This window comes from Anser brachyrhynchus (assembly GCF_964034855.1).
Source record: "Anser brachyrhynchus genome assembly, chromosome: Z".
In the NCBI taxonomy this organism is placed as follows: domain Eukaryota; kingdom Metazoa; phylum Chordata; class Aves; order Anseriformes; family Anatidae; genus Anser; species Anser brachyrhynchus.
The window spans coordinates 21,933,198-21,959,825 of record NC_137697.1 but is presented as its reverse complement, the minus strand read 5'-3'; the positions used below and the strand labels follow the sequence as shown (position 1 = coordinate 21,959,825).

General features: G+C 40.4%; 1 protein-coding gene and 1 long non-coding RNA gene across 3 annotated transcripts in view; one reads left to right on the top strand and one right to left on the bottom strand.

Annotated features, from left to right (window-relative positions):
- Nucleotides 1–6: 6 nt before the first annotated feature.
- Nucleotides 7–20,570, bottom strand: LOC308185285. Of its 2 annotated transcripts, XR_013943262.1 has the most exons (5): nucleotides 20,354–20,570; nucleotides 19,684–19,861; nucleotides 7,928–7,987; nucleotides 7,445–7,493; nucleotides 7–6,886 (listed from the first exon to the last, which is right to left on the bottom strand). It is a non-coding gene; the product is annotated as an uncharacterized lncRNA (long non-coding RNA). The 2 variants fall into 2 exon arrangements; XR_013943261.1 differs by having other exon boundaries at nucleotides 7–7,493.
- A 5,306-nt stretch (nucleotides 20,571–25,876) lies between these two features.
- Nucleotides 25,877–26,628, top strand: part of HEXB (hexosaminidase subunit beta) — a 16,591-nt gene continuing 15,839 nt past the window's right edge. The window contains exons 1-2 of the mRNA XM_080573195.1: nucleotides 25,877–26,343; nucleotides 26,449–26,600. Coding sequence (XP_080429321.1) covers nucleotides 25,892–26,343; nucleotides 26,449–26,600 — 604 coding nt within the window. The 5' untranslated portion in view covers nucleotides 25,877–25,891. The remainder of the gene's footprint in view (nucleotides 26,344–26,448; nucleotides 26,601–26,628) is intronic.

The window sequence follows — 26,628 nt, the reverse complement described above, 5'->3', positions numbered from 1 at the left end:
ACAGGGGTTAACACCAGGCAGCTCTGGTTGTAAATGCAGCTTAAAGCACATTTATAACAAGAATGCTTGCCTGGTTAGCATGGGAGAAATGCTCAACAAATTAACCAGGTCCAAAGCAAATCTTTGGCCCAGTTTAAATTGGTCTAAGTCAGGTCACATTTAAACATGGTTCCGGTTGAGCCAGTTTGTAGATGGGCCAATCTGTATTTTGACACCGCTGAAAACAACGTTGGCCTAGCCTATCCCAGGACATAGTTTAACATGCCCACTGGACTAGTTTAAACATGTTTCTCCCAGTATTTGTATGCCACGATCTTTGAAGTGTTGCTAAATATCATGATTTTATCACAAATCACAATATAATTGGCATTTTTCTCAAAGCCTCAGCTTCTAGAGTCATGTGAAATTGATAATCTCTTAGGGTTTGCATTTATTTATTTATTTGTTTTAATAAAAAAGATTTAACAATGACTATGTGGAGTGGAAGTGTGGCCTTCAAAAACAGAAGGCGTACAAAACCCCAAATATTTTCTGTTTTAATCTCTGGAATTTTAAGTGCCATGTTTGACTCCAAAACAATTGGGGTAGCAAAAACTTCTTTGTTCAGCTCAAATCCAGCTTGCTATGCTTAGAAGCACTGCTGGTTTAACTAAATGAGTTTCACCTCACACTTTATTTAAATTGGCTTGGCTTCTGTGTTGAGACAAGTTCTTGGATTCTTGAATGTATAGCAAACTTTATAATATGGCTTTATTGACACTTAAAAGTTTTGCAGGCATGCCTTTGTAGCTAAAACATCTTCCAGACTACCCTAGCCACACCAGCAAGAGTTCTAACGCAGACAGAGCTCTACCAGCAAAATAATACATTTACCAGTGCAGTCTATTACATTCAGGAGATCGAAATTTTTGTTTTGTTTTGTTAGTATCAGCTGCATCTACACTAGCAGGGTTTGCCAGTACAGCTATCTTGGCAACCCTTTTAAATGCAAACAAGCTGTATGCGCCCGCAGCACAGACTGAGATCTCATTTTTAATGCTATTAAACAGCTGTGTCTTGGGCTTTTGCCTTGTTAGACTCTTTTAACCACATTATTTTGTTCAACTGCTAAATAAACAGCATGGGGTTAAATGTATTAGTGTAATTTATCTTCATTCCTTCCTAATTTACACTTCGAATGAATTAATTAGAATGATCTAATTAACACTGTACAATAGCAGTACCAGTGCCAGAGATCTCTCAGGGGGATGTGGCCAGGAACACCCCTCAGTGACCCACACCTGCTTTTCTTATCATTTGTCTTTGATGAGCTTCTCCAGCCTGGCCTGGAAACAGAGGTTTGGTTGATACAGCCCAACGTGGCATTGTGCTTGCTTAGTCCCAGAGACTATCTGAAGTGTCTGACGTGAGGTCAACATCCAACAATTCTTAGCAGCAATTATGCCAGCTTTTCCATTTGTTTTGAGAGGAGAAATCCTTCTTTGCCTTGTTCTCCTCACTTCTCTGTATGCTGCTTTCTTCTAAAGGATTACATTCAGACCATCCCTTAGATGTCATTCCCGCATGGCATGGCAGCTCAGCGTGAAAAGAAAACGTCTACTGCTGTCTAGAAACTAGCACCGCTAAGGGGCAAATTTTTGTATATATGACATGTAACTGCTACTCTCCAAAACAATTATACTGCCTTGCTGTGACAAATGGTTGTAAGGTGTGAGTCCCTTCTCTCTTGGAAAGAATATGAACACCAGAACATTTGTAGACAGTGAGCTATGGCATTATATAATGTATAAGAGAGAGGACACGTCAGGTCTTGGTTTCGATTTAAAAGTAAGTATGTTTTGCACAAAATGTTTTCATAAAGGGTCATTGTGACTTTCAAATAATGTTATAGATGTGGATAATGTGTGGACTGGGTGAAAACTACAAAGATTTTTAAGATTTCTTAATCCTTAGCAGAAACCCTGGGAAAAGTCTTACTGTTGCAGCTAGTCCAGAATTCACAACTCTGTGCTATTCCAGCAGTACGTATATACAGAAAATCACTATTGAGAGAAAATATGTCTTAGGCTATGAGGAAAAGCCTTCCAGTTCAGCTTTTTGTAAAGTCCCTTTATGCATCTGATCATTTTCCAGTTCTTATTGCTCTCTAGATACCCCCAAAAGAGTCTCTGCTACCTAACTTTTATATTTTGTCTACTCCGTATTGCCTGTGCTCTGTCTTAGCAAGAAAAGTCACTCTTGGTCAGTGAAGACAACAGTGATAATGACCCACTTTTGACCGAGTTGGATTAGCAAGGGGTCCCAATTATTTCTGGTATGCAAGCTACTTCCCACAGACATGTGGCCTAGAGCAGGACTGGGAGTACCGCTGCAAAGAGAGGTTGATGCCACTTCTGTCACCACTTGTGACATTCAGCATCATCACTGTCACATTCAGCAAAAGTCTTAGCGTCTTATCCATACATTCAGGAGATTTCTGTGCATATCCTTGCTGCCTATTCCCCCCTCTGCACGGTGAATCCACGTAGGTAGGTAGTTCCTCGCTTCTTTTCAGGAGCTATCTCCGGTCTCAGTGCAGACTCCAGGCTTGCAGCAGCCTCCCTCTGCTTCTCTCTTCCTAAGTAGCAGTGGCCCCCAGTGGTGACAGCTACGCCGGCTTCCCATTTCTGGTTATTCCAGTCTGTACTGAACAGCCTCCATGCTCTAACAGGAACGTGGCCTAAGGACTAGCGAGTTCCCCACATCTTCCAGTTCTGCTGGGACTACGGGCCAGTTCCTTCACATCCCTTCCAACCCCTACACGCCTAAACTTGGAAACAACCAGTGCTGATCAGTCTCTGAGAACGTGGCTGTTTCTTACATTATCCATTAAAATGTTTAGGCTTTTAGAAGGGACTAGTTGATTCAAACAGAGAACAGTGTGTCATCTACGGAAACCCCTAAACGATTGAGTATTTTGCTTGTTTTCACCTTTTACACTAGCATTAAAAGCAGGAAGACAATGAATACATTTGGCTTTGTAAGGACAGCAGTACACATCTAAGCAGCTATGCTTACATTCCTAAGTAGCAGTACACATTGAAATACAAGGTATTTAAGGTCTTTTAATACTTGAGGACCATTTAAGGTCTTTTATTCAAGGTATGTAAGGATAAGGACTATTGACTTCATACGGAAATACATACATTTTTGGTGCTGAAACTTTTAGTCACTGAAGTTTGAAAACACAGGCATCTGTGCATCCAAAAATTTACGTTTTAGTTTGGGGACTTGTTACACCGTTCCCCTCACTTACATACTATTTTGCCTGAAAATTAGAAGGGAACGCTCTCTTGAACTCTTCAGGTCTGCTGAACTGTCGAGCCAGATACTGACAGACAGCACCAAAACAAACAAACAAACAAAAACAGACAATGCATAGAAGCCGAATGCTTTCTGTCACAAATTTAGGAGAGAGTTTCAGCCTTTGTCAGGTAGGTAAGAGAAAGCATGAGAGAAGAAAACTTTTTACTTCTTCTCTTTCTCAGTCCCTAGGAGACATTAAGCTAATCCGTCCTTATGGATATGTAAATAGATTAGAACTTTGGGTAGAAGCTCAGGTTGCTCAACCTATGTATCACTGCTGCTAGCATCCACTGTACCAAATCAAAGTGAAGGCCAACACACGTTTTCACAGAATCACAGAATGGTTGAGATTGGAAGGGACCTCTGGAGGCCATATGGGCCAACCCCCCTGATCATGCAGGGACACCCATAACACGTTGCCCAGGAGCATGTCCAAGGGGCTTTTGGAGATCCCCAAGGATGGAGGAAACTCCACAAACACTCTGGGCAACCTCTGCTAGTGTTCAGTCACCCACAGAGTAAAAAAGTGCTTCCTGATGTTCAGGAGAAAACTCTTGTGCCCATTGCCTCTTGTTCTGTCACTGGGCAGCACTGAAAAGAGCCTGGCTCCATCCTCTTTCCACCCTCCCTTCAGGTATTTATAGACATGGATAAGATCCCCCCTGAGCTCCCTCTTCTCCAGGCTGAACAGTCCCAGCTCTCTCAGCCTCTCCTCATGGGAGAGGTGCTCCAGTTCCTTCATCATTTCCATGGCCTTTCCTTGGGCTCTGTACAGTATGCCCATGTCTCTCTTCTACTGGGGGGCCCAGAACTGGACACAGCACTCCAGGTGTGGCCTCACCAGTGCTGAGTAGAGGGAAAGGATCACTTCCCTCAGCCTGCTGGCAACATTTTGCCTAATGCAGCCCAGGACACCATTAGCCTTCTTTGCAGCAAGGACATATTGCTGGCTCATGTAACTGCTGGCTCATGTCTTGTAGTCATGTTTTCCATTATCACATACATACATCTTAAAGCACTAGTTTCCAAACTACAGGCTGTGAGGTCATGGGAAGTGGTCCACAGAACCATAGTAAAATGTAAAGTTTATAGTGTTTCCTATTCAAAAAGGTTGATGATAAGAATACAAGAGAACTTTGGAAGCTTAATGTGGTTTGTCGGGGACCACTGCTTTAAAGAGACAGAGAGTACAGAATTTCCTGATTTTTATGAGTTTAGGACAGATCCAGACATGTATTTTAAAGCAAGCTTGTTTGTGTAAGTATGGCTTTATTAATTTTCCTGCTGAACAATTCACCACAAACATCTGGAACAGCCTTATTAGTAGTTTTGAGGCCGCATTAATTCTGGATGTTCTTAAATAGCATTTTTTACTTAAGAACACTTAAGAAAGGAACACTTTTGAAGGCTGTTGGCAGAACATGAAAAGGTTAAAATAATCTGTTACCTAGTCTTATTCTGTGAAGCTTGATGATTGTGAGGACTAAGTAATCTGATTCCATACATTTTAACAGGATGAAATGTGTCCTATTGAGCTGGTATTTCTGTGGTTTAGATCAAACTTTTGAACATGTTGCCTACAGCAGGGGTTGTTTCCCAGGCATTCTTATATGCACAAGCAGCCTCAGTATCCTCATCAGCCTATGTCTGTTTAATGAGAAGGACTTAAAAGGACACATTTACTTGTTTTAAAAGACTTGTTTATGTACTCTCTCAAAGCATTTATATGAGACTTTATTGTTCTTGTGTACAAAGGAAACCAGTGAATTGTATGCTGCCACAGAGCCCATGTATTATACAAACACTTATAGGTTCTTTGTGAGGTTTAAATCCTTCATGGTGCTGGTCTGTTTTTTTTTTTTAAGCAAGTCTTTGTAGAAGATGAATTTCCTGTTGGTGCAATGCAATGGTGGTACATTTAGATTTGCAGCAAAACCTTTTTTTAAAAAGGGAAAACTTAAGAGTGAAGAAAAACCTGCATCGTAATAGGCAAAACCTTGAAAGTTCCATGTTCAACAGTGAGGGGAAAACCTGGTTTCTTAGCTGACTTGTTTTCCAAAAAGGCCTATTACCTCTCCACTCTAAATATTAATTTGGATGATTTAGTTAAGCCTGAAACAATTCGGAGGGCTTAAACTTGGAAGGATGCTTAGCGTGGGCAAAGCTTCAAAACTTTCTTAATACAATGCGGCATTTACTCTGGTTATTGATTTGCATCTTCAAAGCTCTGCTTTATTTTAGGCTAATGGAGTTTAATTAGAGATCTGATTGCTGCTGAAAGTAGTAAAAATGAAACTGTTGGTGCTTTATTCGAGCTAAACATTTTCTGGCATTTTTCCCAACCTCCAGGACATGTCTGAACATGTTTCTATTTTCCTACCTGAAGAAGGAACACTTGGCATGTCAACATATGTATATTTTGGCTTTAAGAAAAGACAGTAGTTTGGAAATACAAAAGACAGCTTCTGCCTTTTGTAATAGGTCGTGTGTTAATATGTAAAAGAGGTAATACGTTAAATTACGAAGAATTTGAAGTGCATAGTTGCAAGATAGCTAACTGATCACTTGGGCTTTCTTAAAGAAATGTATTTAGGGTTTTAGTTAACAGGCAATTTCCTCTTCAGAATTTACTTTCCTCTGTATGTAAACTTGGAATTTTGCTCACATAGACTAACAAAGCCTGGTGATTAACCACATCCAAATAATTGATTGGAAGAAACATTGGGGTCTCTTTAAAGGATGAATGCAAACTCAGCTGTGGAAGCAATTTTATCCTGGCTATAAGATTAGAATATGCCTACTAGTACATTTTCTAGATGGCTTTTAAATTCATTGCTTAATGCAATAAACTGCACATATCATAATAGATATTATAGAATAGGATCGAAAAATACTTGAAAAGCTTTGTCATACCACAACAAACAGAAGGAGGCAGGGGAAAACAGCTTTACGACAGTGTTCCTCACATAGCAGTTGTCAAGCACCCATAAATGGATTTTGTAGTTCAAAAGTATTGGTTCAAAGTATCTAACCAGATGTCTCTAAGTGCCCAATAGGTTGTGTAAAATGTCAGTATACCTACAATGGTATGCACAAAGCCCAGCCAGAACTTGTGTTTGTACATGTGTAGTGTTTGTACATGTGTAGTCTCATTTTCTCTGCTAGAAGCATAAAAATGAAAATTATGTAAGTACCTTAGATTATCACTTTTATGAAAATTCATCAGATTTGGAAATCTGGCTTCAAAATTTCTCAAGCAAATTTTAGATATTCATTGTTCATATGAAGATTGGACATATTTAAAAACCTCAATAACTGCTAACACGACTGCCAGATTTTCATGCAAATGAAAGCTTTGTGAATATGCAAACAGAGTCCTAAAATTTGCCTAGAGGATTACCTGAGCTCCTATGACTAAGATACTTCGGACACACCTTCTGTTTTTCTTCCACTCAAGTACACTTCAAACAGATTTCTTTCTGCTGGGGTCACTGAGATTCCAGTATGCTAAATGAGGAGAAATTGCTGAGGTACAAAATATCTGAAAAAAATCATAAGTAATTTTAAGAGATATCATTGATTTTCCCAGATCACAATCTGATCAAAAGGAAAGAAAGAAAAGACTCTAAGAAAAATATGCATATAATTTTCCGTTACTATTGACACAGCATATTCCATACAGTTCTTTTAAAATTAATAAATTATTTTAGGCTGCCTCTCAGAGAAGTTCTAGTGAAGATATACTTCTGCAAGAGAGCAGTGTTGTCAAAAAGAAACAGTTTTAAATTTTCTAGAGTTCCTACTTTTTATTTCCCTACAAATGACATTAAAGTGTGAAGTTCTGAAAGGTGCATTAAGTAATGAGGTGTGATTTAGTTTTTCTGTGCTAATGCATCTCAAAAAATAGGCTATAGAAATGAAAATACATTTAAAATACAGGGCTCCCTGCCCATCCAAATATAAACCATAAAATTTTTGTCATTGATCTTCAGAATAAACTTAAAACAAAGACTAATCTTTAGACTTCTTAACTGTTTTTTTTTGCTTTTAGTGTATTCTGAATATTATCTCTATATATATTCAATATGTTTTATCATACCTTAATGTATTTCTGTATGAAAAAGATCCAGTCTGTTTTTTTAAGGGACCTAAATAAAATAAAATAAAATAAAACAAAATAAAATAAATCCATGAATAATTTCTTACCACAACAAGGTTTATAAGAAGAGGAAATCTCTTCAAACCTTCATGCTTCTCCAAGCATTAGATGGTCACGGGTACTGCCCCACAACTACTATTGTGGAATTACCATTACATTCACACATGTACTTCCAAGATGTAATGCTTTAGACGCTGCTTTTTAAACTGTGGCAGTCATAAAGCCTGAGCTGTTCTGCAGCCAACCCTCCCTGTTCTCCCTCTCCCTTGCAGTGAGGTGGCAGATGCCTGCCTCAAGTCACAGCCTCGGCAGGCTGGGTGGGACACGGACACCCTCTCGTGGCTCCAGCTGGAAGACGAACACATTGGCACCATTCAACGCAAGAAACTGCCGAGAGCTTGTGAGAAATAATCTTAAACTCACCGTTAGGCAATCACTTGTTATCGACATAACTCAGGAGGTATTGGCTAAATTCTGGCTTTGCTGAAAACAATGGAGAATGAATGAATTGAAATGAATGAATGAATGAATTGAAAATTGAAATGAAAACATAGTTTTGTCTCAGCATTTAATATAGAGAAGCACAATTATGTTCAGTGAAGCAGATATGCATTTATATATCCCAGGCTCACGGCTGTAAAACTAACTCTGCCCTTCCCTCTTTAAATACTTCCCTCCTCACTCCTTTATTATTACTTATTATACAATTACTTATTCTTCATAGCTAAACACATTCTTAAGGAACTCATGACAGTGGTACCTTTTCCCTTCTTGTTTTCTGCATATATTTATTTATCTGTGCACATTCCTATCTTGCTCCTTCTTGGGATGGTGCATTCAGACCATATCCTAGCTATTAATAACATATTTCTCACTGCTGCCCTCCTTGCTTAGCAGTACTTGTCCACGAAGGTAAAAGGAGCTGCAGAGAGGGGAGCCTGCCAATTGCACAGCCAAAATACACTCAGTCACGCCCTGGTAACGGACTGACTTTGGAATGACTGCAGATTCCACCCCGATAGGTTTTGGTACCACACCCCCTATCTGATCCACTTATTTCAGTAAACCCGACAACCATGCAAAGATAGGTCTGACCTGTTAATGACCGCAGGCACGGTTGTCCACTCTACCCCGATCTGAACCAACAGATTAACTCAAAGTTTCTGAAGTACATTTTCTCAACATTATTAATTTAAGGCTAAAATCCATCTACTGTGAAGTCAATGGGAGCCTTGCCAGTGAATGCCGATGCCTCTGCTATTTTATTCCTTGGCTTCCTAAGCAGGAACTGCCAATCATGCTGTATTACACAGTAAAATTATTAGGCATCCAATCATAATTTCCACAAAGTAGAGACAAGTTATCCTTTGCTGGCAACAGAATCAGGCGCCTTCAGCAAACCACCAAATTCCCTACATGTTTCTTTTGTTGGAAGACTCATTTCTAAATAACTTGACTTCAAACAATGACTTCTGAAGTGATACACTAAAACATTATGCCATCAAGTACACGTAGCTTCAAACTCCTGTCAGCAAGCCCATTTTCTGCTTCTTTCAGGAGCTCAGTATTTGAGTTTCCTTCTGAACAGCAAAGCCTGTACACCAGACAATGATAGATTCCATGTTATATTATTCTGCACAACTAATATGGAGTGTCAAGAAAATATAAGATAATAAATAAAAAATCCAGATCTTATTTTCATCAGAAAATCAACTTGGGCTTTATAAAAAATGTGTAGTTATTACTTCAGACTCTTTGCCTAGAGGTATGTATTTTTGACTGAGGTGTCTTTTTTGTCTGACTATTTTTTAAACAAATAATAAATCTACACATGACAAAACATATGACTAATCAAATTAGGCAATCTCCTTAAGTATTGGCACCTTGGCACAGCAGCTCTTGGCAGAACTGAAAGCAGTAGACAGGGTAATGGTTTCAAGCTTCTTCCTCTCTTTGCCTTTTACCATTTCCAAGGAGTACAGCCAAGGCAAAAGCCACCTCTAAACTTCTTTCTGCAGTGTTTATACTTCAGAGCTCTTAGGAGGAGAAAGCAGGAAAATGGCTGAACTTCAGCAACACAACATGTGAGTGGCACAGGTCTCCTTCACGAAGGGGTTTGCTTCAAAGCTATTTTGCACTATCAGCACGGGTTGAAGGATTACAGTTCTAAGCACTAGGTCCGATCTGATTGCACGTTCCCCCTAACCACTAACCACACAATTGACTTGAACGAAGCTGGCTTTTTGATCATTCTTCATCTGACCATGCACAGTGTTGGAAATGATGATAGAAAGAGGTATTAAATGAGTAAACACAATTCTTTCATAGAAATAGCATGAAGAACATTTACACAAAGCATCCTGGGTAATGTGAGTTACTAATTAGTACAAGAAGCAGGAGCTAAATAACATGATGTGACCACTTCTGCTGACAAATTAAACTACAAATACAATACATGCTGCATTACAGCTCACTGAACAAAAGAGATTACTTACAGACTGCCAAAAGAGAAAGCAACATCTGTTATAGGGGTCCATACAAAGAAAATATTACTGGTTAACTGCAATCAAAACCATTCCACAGCTCTTAAAATCCACAGTTCATTTAAAATGTATTGTATTTTATTTGAAACTTGATATTTTGTAAGGTTTTCTTTATCACTTAAAGAAAAACCTTTTCTCCAAAATACAATAAATCTTGAAATCACAATAAATCTTGAAATTCTTTCAACAGGTCTTACTCTGTACACGGAGCAATATTGTTCATAAATGCCTTTTAGTGATGTTGTGGTAGCTCTTTCAGTCATGATTCAATGTTTACTTAAACCTGTCTTTGAGAGACTCCATAGTCACAGCATTCAGATCATAACGCTCATGTTTCACATTGTACCGTAAGTGAAACTAGTGCAATAAATGAAACATTCACAGTACACATTAGTTTTTGGGGTGTATCAATAGCTACACTGATTATGCATTAAAGGATCATTTATTAATTTCATCAACACACAAAAAGTTTAAGTATTTCAAAGCTAAAGTTTTTCCTTATATACACACAGCACTTTTAATATAAAATTCATAAATTCCATGTTACTCTGCACTTTCTCATCAAAGTGATTAATTTTGAGAGCTCAGATTCATCTGACTATAGTACATTCAATTATCTTTTTTTTGGTGTCAAAATCATAGAATATTGGCTGCAAAGGGTCTTTGGAGGTATCTAGTCTAACCTCCTGTTCAGAGGAGGGTTACTTTTGAAGATAGATCAGGTTGCTCAGGGACCTTTCCATGCAAATTTTGAAAATTGCCACGAATGGTGGATATTCACTTTCCTCAACCCACTGATAATGGTCTTGCTAGTATAGCTGAGGATATTGTTTGCCTTCACAGCTACAAGGTCACTTTGCTGACTTGGGTTCAACCTGCTGTTTGCCAAGACACCCAGTCCTCGTCGACAAAGCTGATCTCTCACTAGTCAATACCCAGGTGGTACCAATGTATAGGGGGGTTCTGTGCCATGTGCAGAACTTCATGTTTGTTGTTGTTGACATTCAGAATGTTCCTGCTTGTTCCATGGGTTCAAGGTTTCATGGAACACTTTGCCCACGGAAGTGGTGAAGTCACCATCCCTGGAGGTGTTTAAGGAGAGGGTAGATGTGGTACTTAGGGACGTGGTATAGTGGACAATATTGGTGGTAGGGTAATGGTTGGACTAGATGACTTCAGAGGTCTTTTCCAGCTTTAATGACTATGTTTTTAAGATTCTATGGATTTGTATACGGCCAGCTTACTTATTTCCTAATTTGATCCTCCTCTGCTGTGGATAGTATCTCTCTCCCCAAAGGTTGCTAGTAATCAGAGAAACATGGAAGGCTTGGAAGAAGATTCTGCTGGTAAAGACTGAAATGAAGCAAGCATTGGGTGCCTCAGCCTCTTCCATGTCTTTCAATAGCATGTCACCTGCCTGATTCAGTAGCAGTCCATATTTTCCTTGGTCTTCCTTTTGCTGCCAGTGTACCTGCAGAAGCCCTCTTTGCTCTTCACATGCCTCACCTACTTCAATACCAGCCAAACGCTGGTGTTGATAACGCCATCCCTGCATGTTTCTGTATTCCACCTCGACAGCATATCCTGTCTTCCACTTCCAGTATGCTTCCTTCCTGTGTTTGAGCTCAGTCACAAGGTCGCTGTTTGACTACATTACTTTCCTACTGTGTGATTTGCACATTGGGATAATCTAATCAACCAATAAACGTCAGGCACAAGCAGACTGAGTCTACTTGAAAACAGGGGGGGTCAACATGTCTTATTTTTCCACAAAAAAAAAAAAAAAAAAAGAAAAAGATTCAGATCTGAGCTTTTAGAGGACTCTAGTATTTTGGCTTAGAATTAATTTTATTTTTCTGATGGAACCACTTCATCTTGTCCTGCATATTTAAATAATACATAAAGGCTGAGACATTTTAATGCCTTAGCTCATCTCTGCCAGAGCTGTAGACTTCATACTAAGCCCACATGCAACCATTTACTTATTACTACAGTCAAGGACAGAAGCACTATGTGAATCTTGGACTTGAATATCAGGCCTTTTCCTCTAAGCCATGGTTTTCTTTTGCCTGACTCAATGATGTTACTGAACAAGCATATATACCCACTCATTACAGACTCCAAATCAAAAAAGAAGGAGACACAAATCCAGGGAGAGTTCTTAAAAGGAGAAGCCTGATGTCAAACCTAAATTGAAGGATGCCTGGTTGGAGGGACTGATGAAGAATATAGATAAAAAAGTAATCTAAGCACAGTATTCTGGGCCTCCTGAAGTTTAAGAGTACAGGGATTTAGAAGAACTATAAAAGAAAAAGCTGAAATAGTCAGGACAGGAAATGATTCAAGTATGAATAAGAATTTCAGCAGAGCCAGAACTGAAGCAAGGAAGAAGCCTGGCAGTGCTGTAGAGATTGTGAGAGATCGATGACACACAACCAAACTGTAAGAGGTGTTGTGGGCTGAAAAATCAGTTCAGTTCAGGCTCAAGAATTATTTCAAGATTTCTGGCCTTCGATACTGCAGAAGGTAATTATGTAAATTATTGCATTAGTTGGACTGCTCTTACAAAGTGGAAAAAAAAATCATAGTTGTCAAGCTAGCATCCCTGCAATCTTTTCCTCCCCTTCAATAAAAGTTAAGGTAAGGGGAGATGTACTAGAAGTACTACAGTGGTATTCTAGTATTGATACCTGTTCAAGGCTGGACTCAGTATACTTGCTTTAAAATAATCTGTAATATATATTTGGAAATACACATGCAGATGATTAATTTGTTTGTGAATAAAACAAACATTGCAGAATAAAAGAACAACTAAAGAAACTGTAAATGATTTGACATTGACAGCTCTTTTACAGGTGATGATCATGGAAAAGGACATGGAACAGAAGGATTACAGCAAACGCAGAATATTGTAGGAACATCTCATGAAGACAGACTCTAATGGGCTCAATAGAAATCAGAACGGTAAATGAAAGTAAAACATGGGTGCCATTCCTGAAAAAGCAGGGATAATTCAGCCTGAAAATAGTAAAAAACTTAGATGAAGAAAAGGTGTAAAAGCACAGCTGCATACTTTTCAAGGCTGTTTAGAAAGTAACAATGACAAAAGCAAGATGGACAGAGTTCGGTGGAAGCCCTTCTCCACCCACTATACATTAAATTTACCTTACTTGAAAATGCCATGCAAGAGCATAAAAGTGGAGACTGTGCAGCTGGCTTTTATGCAAAGCTGTTGTCTTAATTAGAAAATGTGAAAGTCTGATGAATAAACATAAAAGAATTATTATTTCATAGACCTGTAAATTTAACAGAACACAGTCCTAGAGAAGAAATAAACAGCTCCTAGATCAAAGGATTCATAGATCACCTTCACTGGAGGAATAAGTAGATATTTATTAGTTACCATTTTCTTTTTCTTTCTTTTTTTTTTTTTTGAAGCCAGCTCACAATAAGTATACAGCTTAATGTCAATTTAAATTATATCTACAGTTTTCTGACAGATTCATTTGCTTTTTCAGGTTTATGTCTAACACACTGACAGTTTCTAATCAATAGGAGACAATTCCCTTTGAGAGTTATTAAAATATACCTTGCATTTAAATGCAATAAAAAGCATGACTGAACATGCCTCTGTTCCTCATAACACATAAATACCACATCTGGTCCATAAAAAACATGCATTATACAGAGGTTGTATGAATGCCAGATACATATTATTACATGGAACTGTTTTATCCATCTAGCCTAATTTCCAGATGTTTTATTACTTGTAGACAAGAGTATTGTCAAAACTGTTGCTGGAAGTCCATTTATTGCAAGAGGGCAAGGTACAGGGAGAGCAACTTAAGCTACAGGAAACGTTTGCGATACAGTTAATGGCAAATCATGTGACTGAATCATCAGTACTATCATGTTTAAAGTGATGCACTTAAAAATTCAATTTCAGACTAAAATTTCAGTAGACTGCATTATAAATAGCCACTTATTCCTCCAGCAGTAAATGGCACATAATTGCAGGTAGTATTTACAAAAAAACAGAAGAAGCAACTAATGGAAATGAAATGGAAACTGTTAGTACAACGGTACTGGCAACATTTCCACATATGGAACTGGCAACATATCAAGCAGTTGGCTAAAGATTCTGGATATTCAGAATGAACATACTTTAATTCCTCTAATGTGGAATTGGGCTGTGGGCTTTTTTTTTTCTTTTTCCGTTTTTTCTTGTTTTTTTTTTTTTCCCCTCCATAAGGAACAGATAAGTGTTTCCAAACTATATCTGAAATGCAAGTGACATTTCTCAAGGAACCACATGACATCTGAGGACCTTTTTTTGGATCACCCACAAGAGCGAGGTGACTAATGTAACAGTAAGAACTGTGAATGCTGTGTAAAGATATGCATAGTATGAAGTAAAGGAGGGGATGAAAAGATGTAGGTGAGTACATAAAGTAAAGGAAAAGCAGCAGGCACTATATCATAAAAATGGTGTTTCACCAAGATGTCAGAAGAGACAGGACTAAGGTTAGCTTGAGTACAGCATTGTAGAAATGAACATGTTGTAAGAACACCACTAGAAAGTACACACTAACACAAGGGTTGGACAGTAACCACTGGTTTTCTTTGTAATGAAAATATACCTCATTAAGTGCACAATTTGGTTTAGCAAAGCACAAACTATACTAATATGTGAAAACTACCCATGAAAACATAATGATTTTTAGAATATTTAGAGTTTCGGTGGGACATTTCTGATTTTATCTCTGAGAAAACTTAGAATGTTTACAGTAAATTTGCTTTGGAATCCCATTTACAATAGCATCATATAACTTAATCTCATAACTTCTGTTTCTAAGAAGTAACATTGACCCCAAGATTTTTTTCTGTCCTGCAACATTTCCTATACCATCATTGACAACCTAGGTGTTCCTCTCCACAGTTCACTGTGGATTCTGTTTCAAATTATATACTACCTCTCACACCCTAACTGCTTTCTTAGTAAATCCTGATCCATGTCCCTGTAAAAATAAATAAATAAATAGTCTTAATGATAAGCTAAATAGAGACATTCCTAATAGTTTCTCAGAGAAACCAACAGGCTATAATCTATTATTTTAGTTAATAATTCCAGTCTATAATTCCAGTTGAATGATTTATTTCATTACCTCACTTCAGATTTACTAAATACTAACATTTCAAACAGATTTACACTATATCCACTAAAAACTTAGAAAACATTTCCAAATCATCTGAGATACATAAAGGCCGTAAAAAGGATTGTAAATTCAATTTCAGTCCTATGAATACCATGATCCTGTATTTATCTGAAACCTAGCGTTGACTATTAACATGTCCCAAGGCTTACATAGGATTAAAAAATGGGAAAGTATTAATCATGCTGTCCATAAAAAATACGATGGTTACTCCACCATCGCTGATAGTTCCTCAGACACAAGTTAGGATGATCACCAATAACACACCCAACTTCTCAGGTTAAGGCCTGGCCTGCTACAGACATTATCCCTCTTTTCTGAAGACAAGCTCCAATGACTGCCTTATTGATTAGGATTTCAGCAGGCCCCTTAGACCAGTCAGACAGCTTGTGGTTCAGTGTACTTTCAACTATAAGACCATGACATCTTAAATTATGGAATGAGTCTGTGCAACTGTGCACAGGAAACTGTCATTGGTAAACAGAAGATCCATCAGTGGAAGTGAATAGCCAGCTGAATGACTTCTCAATGTGCCAAGTGGCCAAAGCCAGGATATTTCTCACCTCCTTTCTCAAAAGGTTTATGTACAATGATTGAGATTACTGTGGTAAGGCTAAGGAGATAATTAATATTTCTCAATGTATGCATTAATCTGATCACTACTGCATGATTTCCACCCCTTCTCATTCCAACTGTTTGCTCTCTCACAGTAAATGGAAAGCAATCTCGACAGAGAGCATATCTGATTCTCTGTACAATTGCTCAGAGAGGATAGAGCACATAAAAGCCTCCTGTGTGTGAACAACACCAAAAAGAGAGAGACAATGCACTTGTACAGGATATTTTTCTTGCAGCACTGCACGTCTTATGCAATGATTCTGTGCTTGTTCCTGTTTGGATCCCACAAAGAAACACCAGTTAAATTAATCTTGGGGGCTCTACATGACTCCTGCTATTGAGAGTAAAAACAACCCAGCTTCTCTGTGCTGCTAAATATTTGATCCTCTAGGGATCAAATCTGCCCTTTAGAATATGTCTGTACTGTATCTAACAGAATAAAATTAAACTTAACTGACTACAGCAATATAAACACATAATAGTGAGAGAATCCAAAACAAGCATTTTGTTACAAACATCACAAGACCTACATCTTTATGCTCAATATGGATTTTTTTCCAAAGCTACGAACATAAGGACTATAAAAACTAATAGTAGTGTTTATGTTAGGAGGTCTCCAAATACTTTGCAAAGGAGACGGCTCTCCATATATAACATGCTAGCCAAAAACACGGTAACCAAGTCACAGAGATGGAACAACCCCAAGCTAAAACAGAACAGCTGCAAATTATATGGCAGGTAAAACAGGCCTCATCCTCAGGCTTTACAGTAATGCATTCACCTGTGTCCCACTATCATTTTTTTATTGAAAGCATCTGCAAGCTCTCAATACAATGCTCTTTTTTCCAAGAGAAAGAAAAGCATTGTTAAAAACAAAGCGATATCCTCATTTTACCCCTCTGGGGATTTTTTCAATATACTGTTACCTATATTGTTGTCCAAAACATAGGTTATTCCTTTTGTGGTTCTCAAGAAATCCAAGGAAAAGAGAATATCCATCTATCTTTGATTTTCTGGACTAGAAAATATGTCTGTCTTGATGTACTCTGGGTCCAGTTTGCATACATGCTGTAATCCTAACACATGTTCTTGTTTCATTTTATAAGGACCAGTGGAAGAGTTTGTATTCACTGGCTTTTTTACTGCTCCATAAAGTATGCCTCTTCTGTAATCAAAGTTTGTGATAAAAAAGAAACGAGCTTAAGGAGGCTCATTTTTACCTCTTTCCTCTGTATCCACTGTCCACTCCATCCTGCATTCAGGAGTCTGCATTTAACATTGCAAAACAAGGTTTTAGATTATTTTCTTCTTAATAGACTACTCTGCATGCAGCTCATTGCTTTTCAGGATTGTGGTCCTGTTTTAAAATATGGAAAATCAGTAACAATTTGCCAGCACTAAAAAATGCACCAGACCGAGTTCAGCAAAGCACTGGAACATGTTAGTGGCAGGCTACACTACCTGAGATTTTGGACATACAGATAACACAAGCGTCACAACAAATTTCAGGAGCATCTCTGCCTTTCACCTTTTGCTAACCCCTTTCTATCTAGGTGACCTGGCTGGTCTTGAGCCAGGATTTCGCTCACGTGACTTTAACTCACTGGGAAATCCGGAGTACTGAGTGACACAAAAACCCTTTTTCTTCTCTTCTGCCCTCTGTACAAGATTTACTCCCCTTCCAGGATGACAAAAATGCAGTAGAAGCTCTGTTCCATGCCCAGGTCAGCTGTTCCTGCATCCTACCTGTCCCAGCACAGCAAGGCATGGTCACAATGGAGCTGCACGGTCTCTCTCTCCAGCTGTAGCAGGGCAGAAGGGAGAGGCATGACACAGATAGGTGGCATAGAGCAGCTGAACCTACTTAAGGGTATCCAAGGAGGACAGAAGACAGTATCATTAGAGCACTGTACCTACTAACTTGTGATATCACATCCATTTACCTCACTAATCAGTACATATATTTAATTTAACTGTAGTATATAATAATAGTTCTTCTGTAGTTGGCACTAAGCTACAGCGGCATTGATTATAGAGCACTTGCAGGAAAAGACGTTTTCCTCTGTGCAGGGTAGACTAACACCACAGCAGGTCATCCATGGCTTACCTAGCCAAGCCTCAAAACTCTCCAGATGAGATACTATGACCTCCCTAGAGAGCTTGCTCTAGTGCTGCCCCAGAGAGTTTATCAGCCTGTATTGATGCACAAAGCAATTCTACCCCTGCACACTTCTTGTTGGAGTTGCATACGTCTCATTGTCATTTCTCAATGACAAAATAGAGTAATATTTATTTTGCAACACAGCATAGAGGAACTCATCAAAGAAACTATGCACATGGAACTCAGGGGCAGTTTCTAATCAGCTATCAAAAGATGCAGACGATATTAATTGCTATTTTCATCATGCTGTATTTTCACTTTAAAGGTATTGTCCCCCAGGCATGACAGCCAAATGCTGATTCAGTGAAAGCACAGCACCACCTTCTGCTGAAGAGAAGGTTTCAGCAGGGAAGAACAGCTTTTCACATCTCGCCAGTTAATATTTCTACTTCTAAGGGAAAAAAATATGTTACCTCTCTGTATAGATCTCACTCTCTTTGATTATTAAAGAAGTCTCTAACATAAAACTTGCAAGAGTTCTATGCTTTGAGCACAGTGTGGAGACTGCTACTAGGTGTTTCTGGGCCAATTCTATAACTCTACCACATTCCTCTGACAAGTTGCTTCTCTAGGAAACATCTTTCAGAGCTTGTAAAAACAGGCAGTTTAAACTAATGCGAAACAATGGAGGCAAAAGGATCTGCAATATGTAATTTATTACAGTGATGCAACAGCAATGTGACTAATATGTTCTGACATTAATTTAGCCTCAAATGTACAGTAGTTACGTTTGTATGGATCTGTCTTTTGTTCATAATAGATTAGCAGTTGTGCAGGTGCGTTTCTGTACTGCAGCTCTTTCCTGATTCACCAGTCTGCTTCTGTGGAAGTGCTCTGCTGTGCTGAGATCTCAGAAGCCTCATGTCACCTGACTAAATGCTGCTGGGCACCCACATTTGGTCCAATTCCATCTTCACAGCTCAGGAGATATAGCATCTAGCCAGCAAATTCAACACCTCGTCTGTGTGCTATGTTGCTTTGTCATATTAACAGCTGGAGCTGTGCTGAGACCGCAGATTTTATTTCTCCCAGGTTGCAGCAAAGAGGCAGGACGCCCTAAATACTTAACATTAGGAATCTTTTGAGGACATTACTGTCTTTCTCTGCTATCATAGCTGTCTTGTACAAACTAGTCATCCTCTCAGAGTCCTCTCTCCTCTCACCCTCTCTGTATATGTACAAAGAAGCTCCAACATGATAAGTTTTGCACTAAAAGACCTTTTAATAGCTCATAGTTCTTTGACTGAAGGAATGCAGATGCAAGAAGATAGAAAGATAAGAAGCTGGAGTCTATTGTTCATATTTGTGAAGAATTCTGCCCAGAAGAGAGTCATGGAGAACAATTGGAGCTATTTTTAAGGACAACTTTATTTAGTAGAAGGCCAGAACTACATAACTGGGCTGTGTTAAAAGATCTGGGGATCTCTAGGTATGGGTCCTAGAAGTGTGAGAAATTCTCCTTCTGCTTGAATAGTCCTTATTCATGTCTGCTAAAAATAGTGACGCCTTCTATTCCAGCAAATCCTCATCCCTTGTCCTATCTTGCTAAAACATGTGTGTGGTGATGGACAATGACCTGAGCAAGCAACAACAGGTAATGATCCGGCACAAATCATTACTAAAGAATAGCCTGTACTTGATTACCTGATTCAGCCTTTTTCCTCTTCTGATACCTCATGCAATCACTGGACACCAGAGAACCGGGACTGATGAAACTGAAGACTCTGGAGCAGTAGTTCTGCACCAGAACAGCAGACTCCATCAGTCCAAAGTCCTCATGTCCGCAGTCAGCACTATTCTAGACCTCAGAATCCCCAGACAGCTGTGAAAAAGACAAACCAACAGAAGGCCATGAGAAGTTTTAAAGTCATCCAATAAATGCAGTAAACTAGAATGTTCCTGCATCTGGCATATGCTGACAATTTCTTCCAACATCTGTTTCTCACACCTTCCAGGGGCTTAAGTACTGAAGCCACAGATTTGACTCAGCACCAGACATGTCGTTCAGATTTTCTTGTATTCACGTAACAGAGCAAACACTGAAACACTAGTCAGACAGTAACACACAGAGAGGCTGGAAATCTAAACCACAATTCCCTTTACAAAAAAATACATATATATTACATATGCTGTGTCTACACTTTGCTTTGTAGATAGTTTACATGCTTACATAATTCATGCTTCTGGCATCTGCATTCATTCACAAACTGTCCTCACTATTATCCAAAGCAGCTTTGGCCTATGAGTTTTCTTCACATCAAGTTACATCAGTTAAACATCCTGTTTTGGTTAGTTCTCATTCCTAATTACTTACGTATGTCAACATCAGTACCAGCATTCTCAGCATGTAGCTCACACACAGGTCGCATGTAATCTCCTTCCATTTTGAGATTCTCCTTGGCCAATAAACATACCTGAAGTCTGATGGTCCTAAGCACACGAAGTGTGAGCACTCAGTGGTCACTTGCAGAGTTTCTAGGCTGCTGGGTGTTTCCAGCCTACTAGATTTTACACCCCTGGTATATAAAGGTTGTCCTTAAAAAAAAAAAAAAAAAGCAAAACAGGACAATCTTTACAAAAAGTCACCAGAAGGAAACAGAAGATATGTCCAGAAAAAACTGGACATACATCATACAAAAGACCATGTATGAGCTAGGAAATCTCAGTGCAGGTTAGGAATTCACAGTGCAGCAAGTCACACCCTGGTAGTTGTTTACTCCCATTTCCAAACTGCAGAATCTTCACAAACTTTCCCTGCAGGGGGTTAATGTGATCAGCTCTTTGTACTCCAAAATTATGACTCTAACTTACTCTGCCAAAATACCTCCATGTCAGCAATACTTCAGCTGAAGTACCCTATGCCACTGACCAAGACAGTAAGCTATCACACGTGAAGGTACTATTCAGACTCGTGCAAAACAATCTAGCTCATACAATGGAACAGCTGAACTGCTTACAGCCACTGTGAAAACATTTACTTGTAATTTAAGTCAGTTTCAGTTAACTGAGAGATTTAGCTTAGCTTGGAAATGCAGCAAGTAAAATATCACTTGATTTCCAAATAAAAGGAAAGTCACACTTTCTGCTAATTTCCACAAAATTTCTTTCAAAAATTATTGGACAGCCCTTTAACATACTCTAAAAACATCTTCAAGGGACACCAGGGTGCAATTATCAGTATGGTAAATTCACAGCCCGGGTAGTAACTTCCCCTCATGTTGTCCAGACTACAGTGGCCACAGAATATTACTCAGTGATAAGTCACTATTTCCTCTCTGCAACTTTGCTATTTCTCAAGTAAGAAAGGGAGTGAACTGCAGAGACTGTATGGTAAAACCCTCTGCACACCTGGAAACACTGATGAGAGAACTCTCATCACTGTAAGTGCCAACTATAGCCACAGTACAATTGGAAGATCTGAAAGCCAGATTCAGTAACTTGAAAACACCCTTACCATTTTCTCCCATAAAAGATATTTCTGTCCAACTCTATTCCACCATTTTGTAAGGTGAACATCTGAGATTCCTTAATGTCAAAAACATTTTTTTCCATATCTAATGAGTGTGTGTATGTGTTTGTGTGAAGGAATCTGTTCCTTGAATTCTGCAAACAATTCTGTTGCAGAAGTCAAGCCCAGCTAGATTCATGTCATGTCATGTCATGTCATGTTTAGCAATCTTTTCACTTTTTAAGACTTCCCAGGAGACAGGGTTAGACTAAAACTAATTAACACTTAACTTTTACCTTACAGAATGCAAAAGGCATTGCTAATAGAATAGGGGATGCAGGTTTCTTACCTCAGAAATGATTCACTTCTGCACTTCTTTTTAAAATTTCCACAAAAATACATAGTAGTACATCTAGTACTCATTTTGTAGGTATTTATGAGCTGTATTATTACGTAAGTCTTTACAGACATAGGTAAAAGTACATTCCTGGTTGTTTAGAACAAATTACAATCTAAGCAAAATGTCTACAATAAAAGAGAAGACTTTGAGCAATAATCAAAATCTGTACTTCTCAGAAGCATGACATGAAATATACAGAACAGGATAAGGATAAAGCATGACAGCTTTCTACGCCCAAGACTTGGAGCTAATGGAGCACAGTGATCTTTGAGAAATACTTTCATTGCTCCCCCAGGCTATCCTATAAACACTTCACTGATACTTCAAAGCTGCATCTGCTAGCAGCAGTACAGTCTGGAAGCATAACCATCTGCCATCATTAAAGTTGGCCTTGATTATCACTGGATGTATCAGCCTACTTACAAAGCTGAAAAAGAAAACCAAAACAGAACATTTCTCTCTCTAACTGTGACACTTCCTTGCCCCACTACAATGAGCGCCTACATAAGGTGTAACTCCTACCTGAAACGTGTTTCCATTGTCAAAGCCTCCTTGCACAAATGAGGTTAAAATGTCTTAGTTGAGGTGCTTTCTCCATCCCTATTCCCAAATGTTATGTCCCCATTTTGACATTTCTACAGATAGAAGAAAATTCCATCCTTCCCAGACTCCTGCTTTATTCACTGTTAGTCCTTTTACTGTATCTCATATTACCTCTCCTCCACTGTCAACATTCATACTTGATTCTCTGAAAAAGGCACAGTAGAGACAAAAGGTGATTCTGCAAAACACAGAAAAGTTAGTTGAGAATTAAATCCAACAGTGCATATTCTTCATGCCAAAGAAATGATCGTGACACATCTTGCCATTTGCACGTTCTATTAATAAATCTCACTAAGAAACTCCTTATCTCTCAGATTCCTTCCCACAGACTAATAGGAAATAATACAATACTTTATAAAATTCCTTATATTGGTGTCCTACCTTCCCTAAGAACATATGGGACCATTTGTTCTGCTGGTGTTATGTGGATGCGTTACCACCAACTGATACCAGGGTTTGTGACTCAGGCTGCAGAGCTGGCGTAATGTATTTGGGGAGGGGAAAACAGAAAGAAGCTTTTTGGATAGTTATGGGGTGTAGTTATGAAGTTCGTAAGAGACAAAATAATGAAAACGTGCTGTCTGGACAGAGAGTCCGTCACATCCTTGGCTCAAGTAATAATTTAAGTGTGGCTATTTTCCCTGTACCCTTTTGAATAAGAATTTTATTTGGGGTTTAATTAACCTAACAAAGTTGCATGATCACAGAATCACAGAATCATCTAGGTTGGAAGAGACCTCCAAGGTCATATTGACAACTGAATTAAGCCACGTACGTTTTGTCTGCCTTTTTAGCTGTCTTTAAGGAACTGAAAGGTGGAACTGCGTGTGTTTGGGACCCATTCAATCTTACAGATCTCATGTCCTTTCCCTACCAACGAAGTACAGAGGAAAAGCAAGGGCACTCATCAACCTATTGTTGTCTAACCTCACACCCCATATCTCTGCAGCACCAACCCAGTCTCTTTTGTTGTTTCCCCTTGATGTGTTCCTCGAAATGACTTTTTTTTTTTTCTTTAAAGAGCTTGTTGTCTTGAATAACAATTATGCGTTCTCCTCCAATGCCTCGTGCACATGCTGCAAACAATTACAGTCCCAGCTCTGCAGTGTCCTATGCTCAGTGGAAACTGCAGTGAACTCAGCAGGCCCCTGGCGGCTCGTCAGCCAGCCGACACGCTAGGGGACTGCAGCCTGCAGTCAAGCACTTTTAATAGTACAGCTCCTTACCTAACCTCTGTTTCTTCCCTGTGAACTTTGAAGCAGTCACCAGATGTAACGTAAAACTGGTTTATATTACAGCACTTCAAACACAACTGCATCTAAAAATACCAATGCAAACTCAGGTTGCTTGTAGTTATTACAGACACTACAGGTCTTTTTAGACAGATTTCCTCAGAAAATGACAGCATGTTTGTATCTGTCCACTCCACGCTTCCATCAAATAACTTTTAAATTCCAGTGGTCATTTTCAAGCAAAACGAGCAGAGGTAGATGTCTCAGGGATACCAAGTTCCTAGAAGTTGCTTCAAAGCATACGAGCAAAAGAAAGAAGTGTGCACTTCATGCACTTACATGAGGAAAGATCACCTGTTGACCTTAATTACCAGAAAATCCACCCAGTGAAGAAAAAAATGCAAATCTGATTTCATTACAAAGTTGTGCACAAAACAGCTTGTTTAAATAGTGGCATCAATAAATAAATGTACTTACTTGGTGTGGAACAGCCTTGCTATACTGAAGCTACAATGACAGAAAACAAAACTGAAAGCAAAAATAAGCCGAGCTGCATCTACACCAACCAGTCCTTAGGGATGGTTAGGATGGTGAACACTTATCTCCAAACAGCAGGCTTAGTTTAGCAGCATAGAGCTGACCACAAACTTCCAGCTTTTCCAAACTTCCATCATTGACTACTGTAAGTACTCTACTGAGAAAGTAGAGTATATTGATCTCTCAGTTGTGCCGAGGAAACATGAAATAATCTGTATTTTCTAAATATGCTTAAAAACACAAACAGAGGTATATAAATCAAGCAGTTCAGTCAGCACACTTGAGACAGTCAGATTAGGAAATTGGAAGAGAGCAACAATCAACCTGAAACCTGTAACAGAACTTGAATAGCAGTGTGCAAAATCTGCCTCTGAGACAGCCTGAAGAGACCACAAGGCCATTTCCACATTGATCTTGCTGCATGCAGTGGGGCGATTTGGAAGTGTTAGGTGCTGTGTGCCAGTTTGGTATCACATCATAACATTTTGCCATGGACAACCTGCATCAAACAGCTTCCATCAAGGCATTACACTCCAATTGCATAAACAGGCACAGCAGATGACAAGAATGGGTTATTTTGTGATCTATTCCCTTCAGGTGCAGTTTCACAGTCTAAACAGGCCTGGCATAGTCTCAGCCTTTCCTTGATGCTGCTCCTTCCCACATGCCATCACTTTTTCTTTGATGAGGGAGGTGTTCAATCAGCTCCCTGGATTTGCTGACTGTGCCATTGTGCCAGTCTCAGTGCAAGGCAGCAGGACCATATCACAGTACTGAGGACAGCAGCGAGGACTCACCTCCTCTTACACACCCGTGCCACCCCACCCTGTAATTATTCACGAAATGGGTGAGGCTTCAGCGCTTTTCCGGGCAAGCAACCTCAACAACAGCAAAAGCTTCTTCTCCAAAACCTTGAGTGACACAGCCTAAAAGAGGACAAGCCCTAGAAAAGAAGAGAGATTTTGTTTCTTAATAATCCCACAGCAAGATGCCTGTGTTCTTTGCAAACAGCTATAAACTTCATTATGGAGATGCTATTTTTATTTTTTTGCCTTAAGAGTCTGCTTCTTGATACAGAGTGTGTCCCCAGAGCTGACCTCCCGCAACAGGAAGATGACCGAGGGAGCACTCGCTGACTGAATCTGCAGATGCCCTGCAGTAGCAGCATGCAGGTATGGTGAACTCCCCGCTGCTGTCGTGTAACTGCCGTATCCGCCTGAGCACGAGTGATGGCACGCCACTGTTTGCGTTAACCATGTAATTAGTGGTGGCTTAAAGTCAGGGTGGCTTTCCGCTGGAATTTCCAGCTTTCAGGTGCATGACTTGCCTCCTGAACACCTCACGCCAACTTCCAAAATTTACACTGGCATCTGCCAGAACACCTAGCTCGCTTAAAACCTGAGACACTTCGCCGAAAGTCAGACCTGTGCTTACATTTACCCCTCTGCCCAGTTTACGGTGCATTCTGCAGAAAGCCCTTTTAAAAAATTCCCCCAGGACTGCAACTGTTTTGCGACAACACAAGCGATTCTTAAGATTTTACTACAGAAAGCCGCAACCCAAGTTGCCACGATCTCTCTCCACACACACACGCATGACACCCCCCCCAACTCCTCTCGTCAGCCCGCGCCCATGGGCGCCCGTTGCGCTCCGCTGCCCCGCCATGAGGCGGCCGCGGGGGGCGGCGCCGCAGCCCGCCCGCGGCGGTCCCGTGATGGCGGAGGCGGGGCGGCGGCGGCAGGCGGCGGTGGTGGCGGCCCAGCCGAGGGCCGGCTCCCCAGTGCTATGGGCAGAGCCATGGGGCTCGCAGGGCTGCTGCTGGGGCTGCTCCTCGTGCCCGCCGTGCTGCTGAGCACCAGCCTCGGCCGCGGCGACCCGCCGCCAGAGCCCGAGCTGGAGCTGGCCGAGGGGCCGCCGGCCGCGGGCGGCGTCGCCGCCGGCGAGGACTCGCTGTGGCCGCTGCCGCAGTGGCTCCGCACGTCCCGCCGGCAGCTGCAGCTCGCCCCCGACCGCTTCCAGGTGGTGCACGGGGCCGGCTCCTCGGCGGGGCCGGGCTGCGGCCTCCTGCAGGATGCCTTCCGCAGGTCAGCGGGGGCCGGGGGGGCTCTGGGGCGGAGGTGGGGCCGGCCGGGGGGCGCCCGTTGCCGGCGGCCGCCTCAGGGTGCCTGTGCTCTCTCCCCCCCGTGCAGGTACTACGAGTACATGTTCGGGCACTCCCGCTGGCGGAGCCCCGGCCGGCGGTGGCCGTTCGTCCGTCGGGAGCTGTCGCAGCTGCAGGTGGTGATCGCGGCGCCGGAGCCCGGCTGTGACAGCTACCCGCGCCTGGCGTCCAGCGAGGCCTGTGAGTACCTCGCCCGGCAGCCACCTCG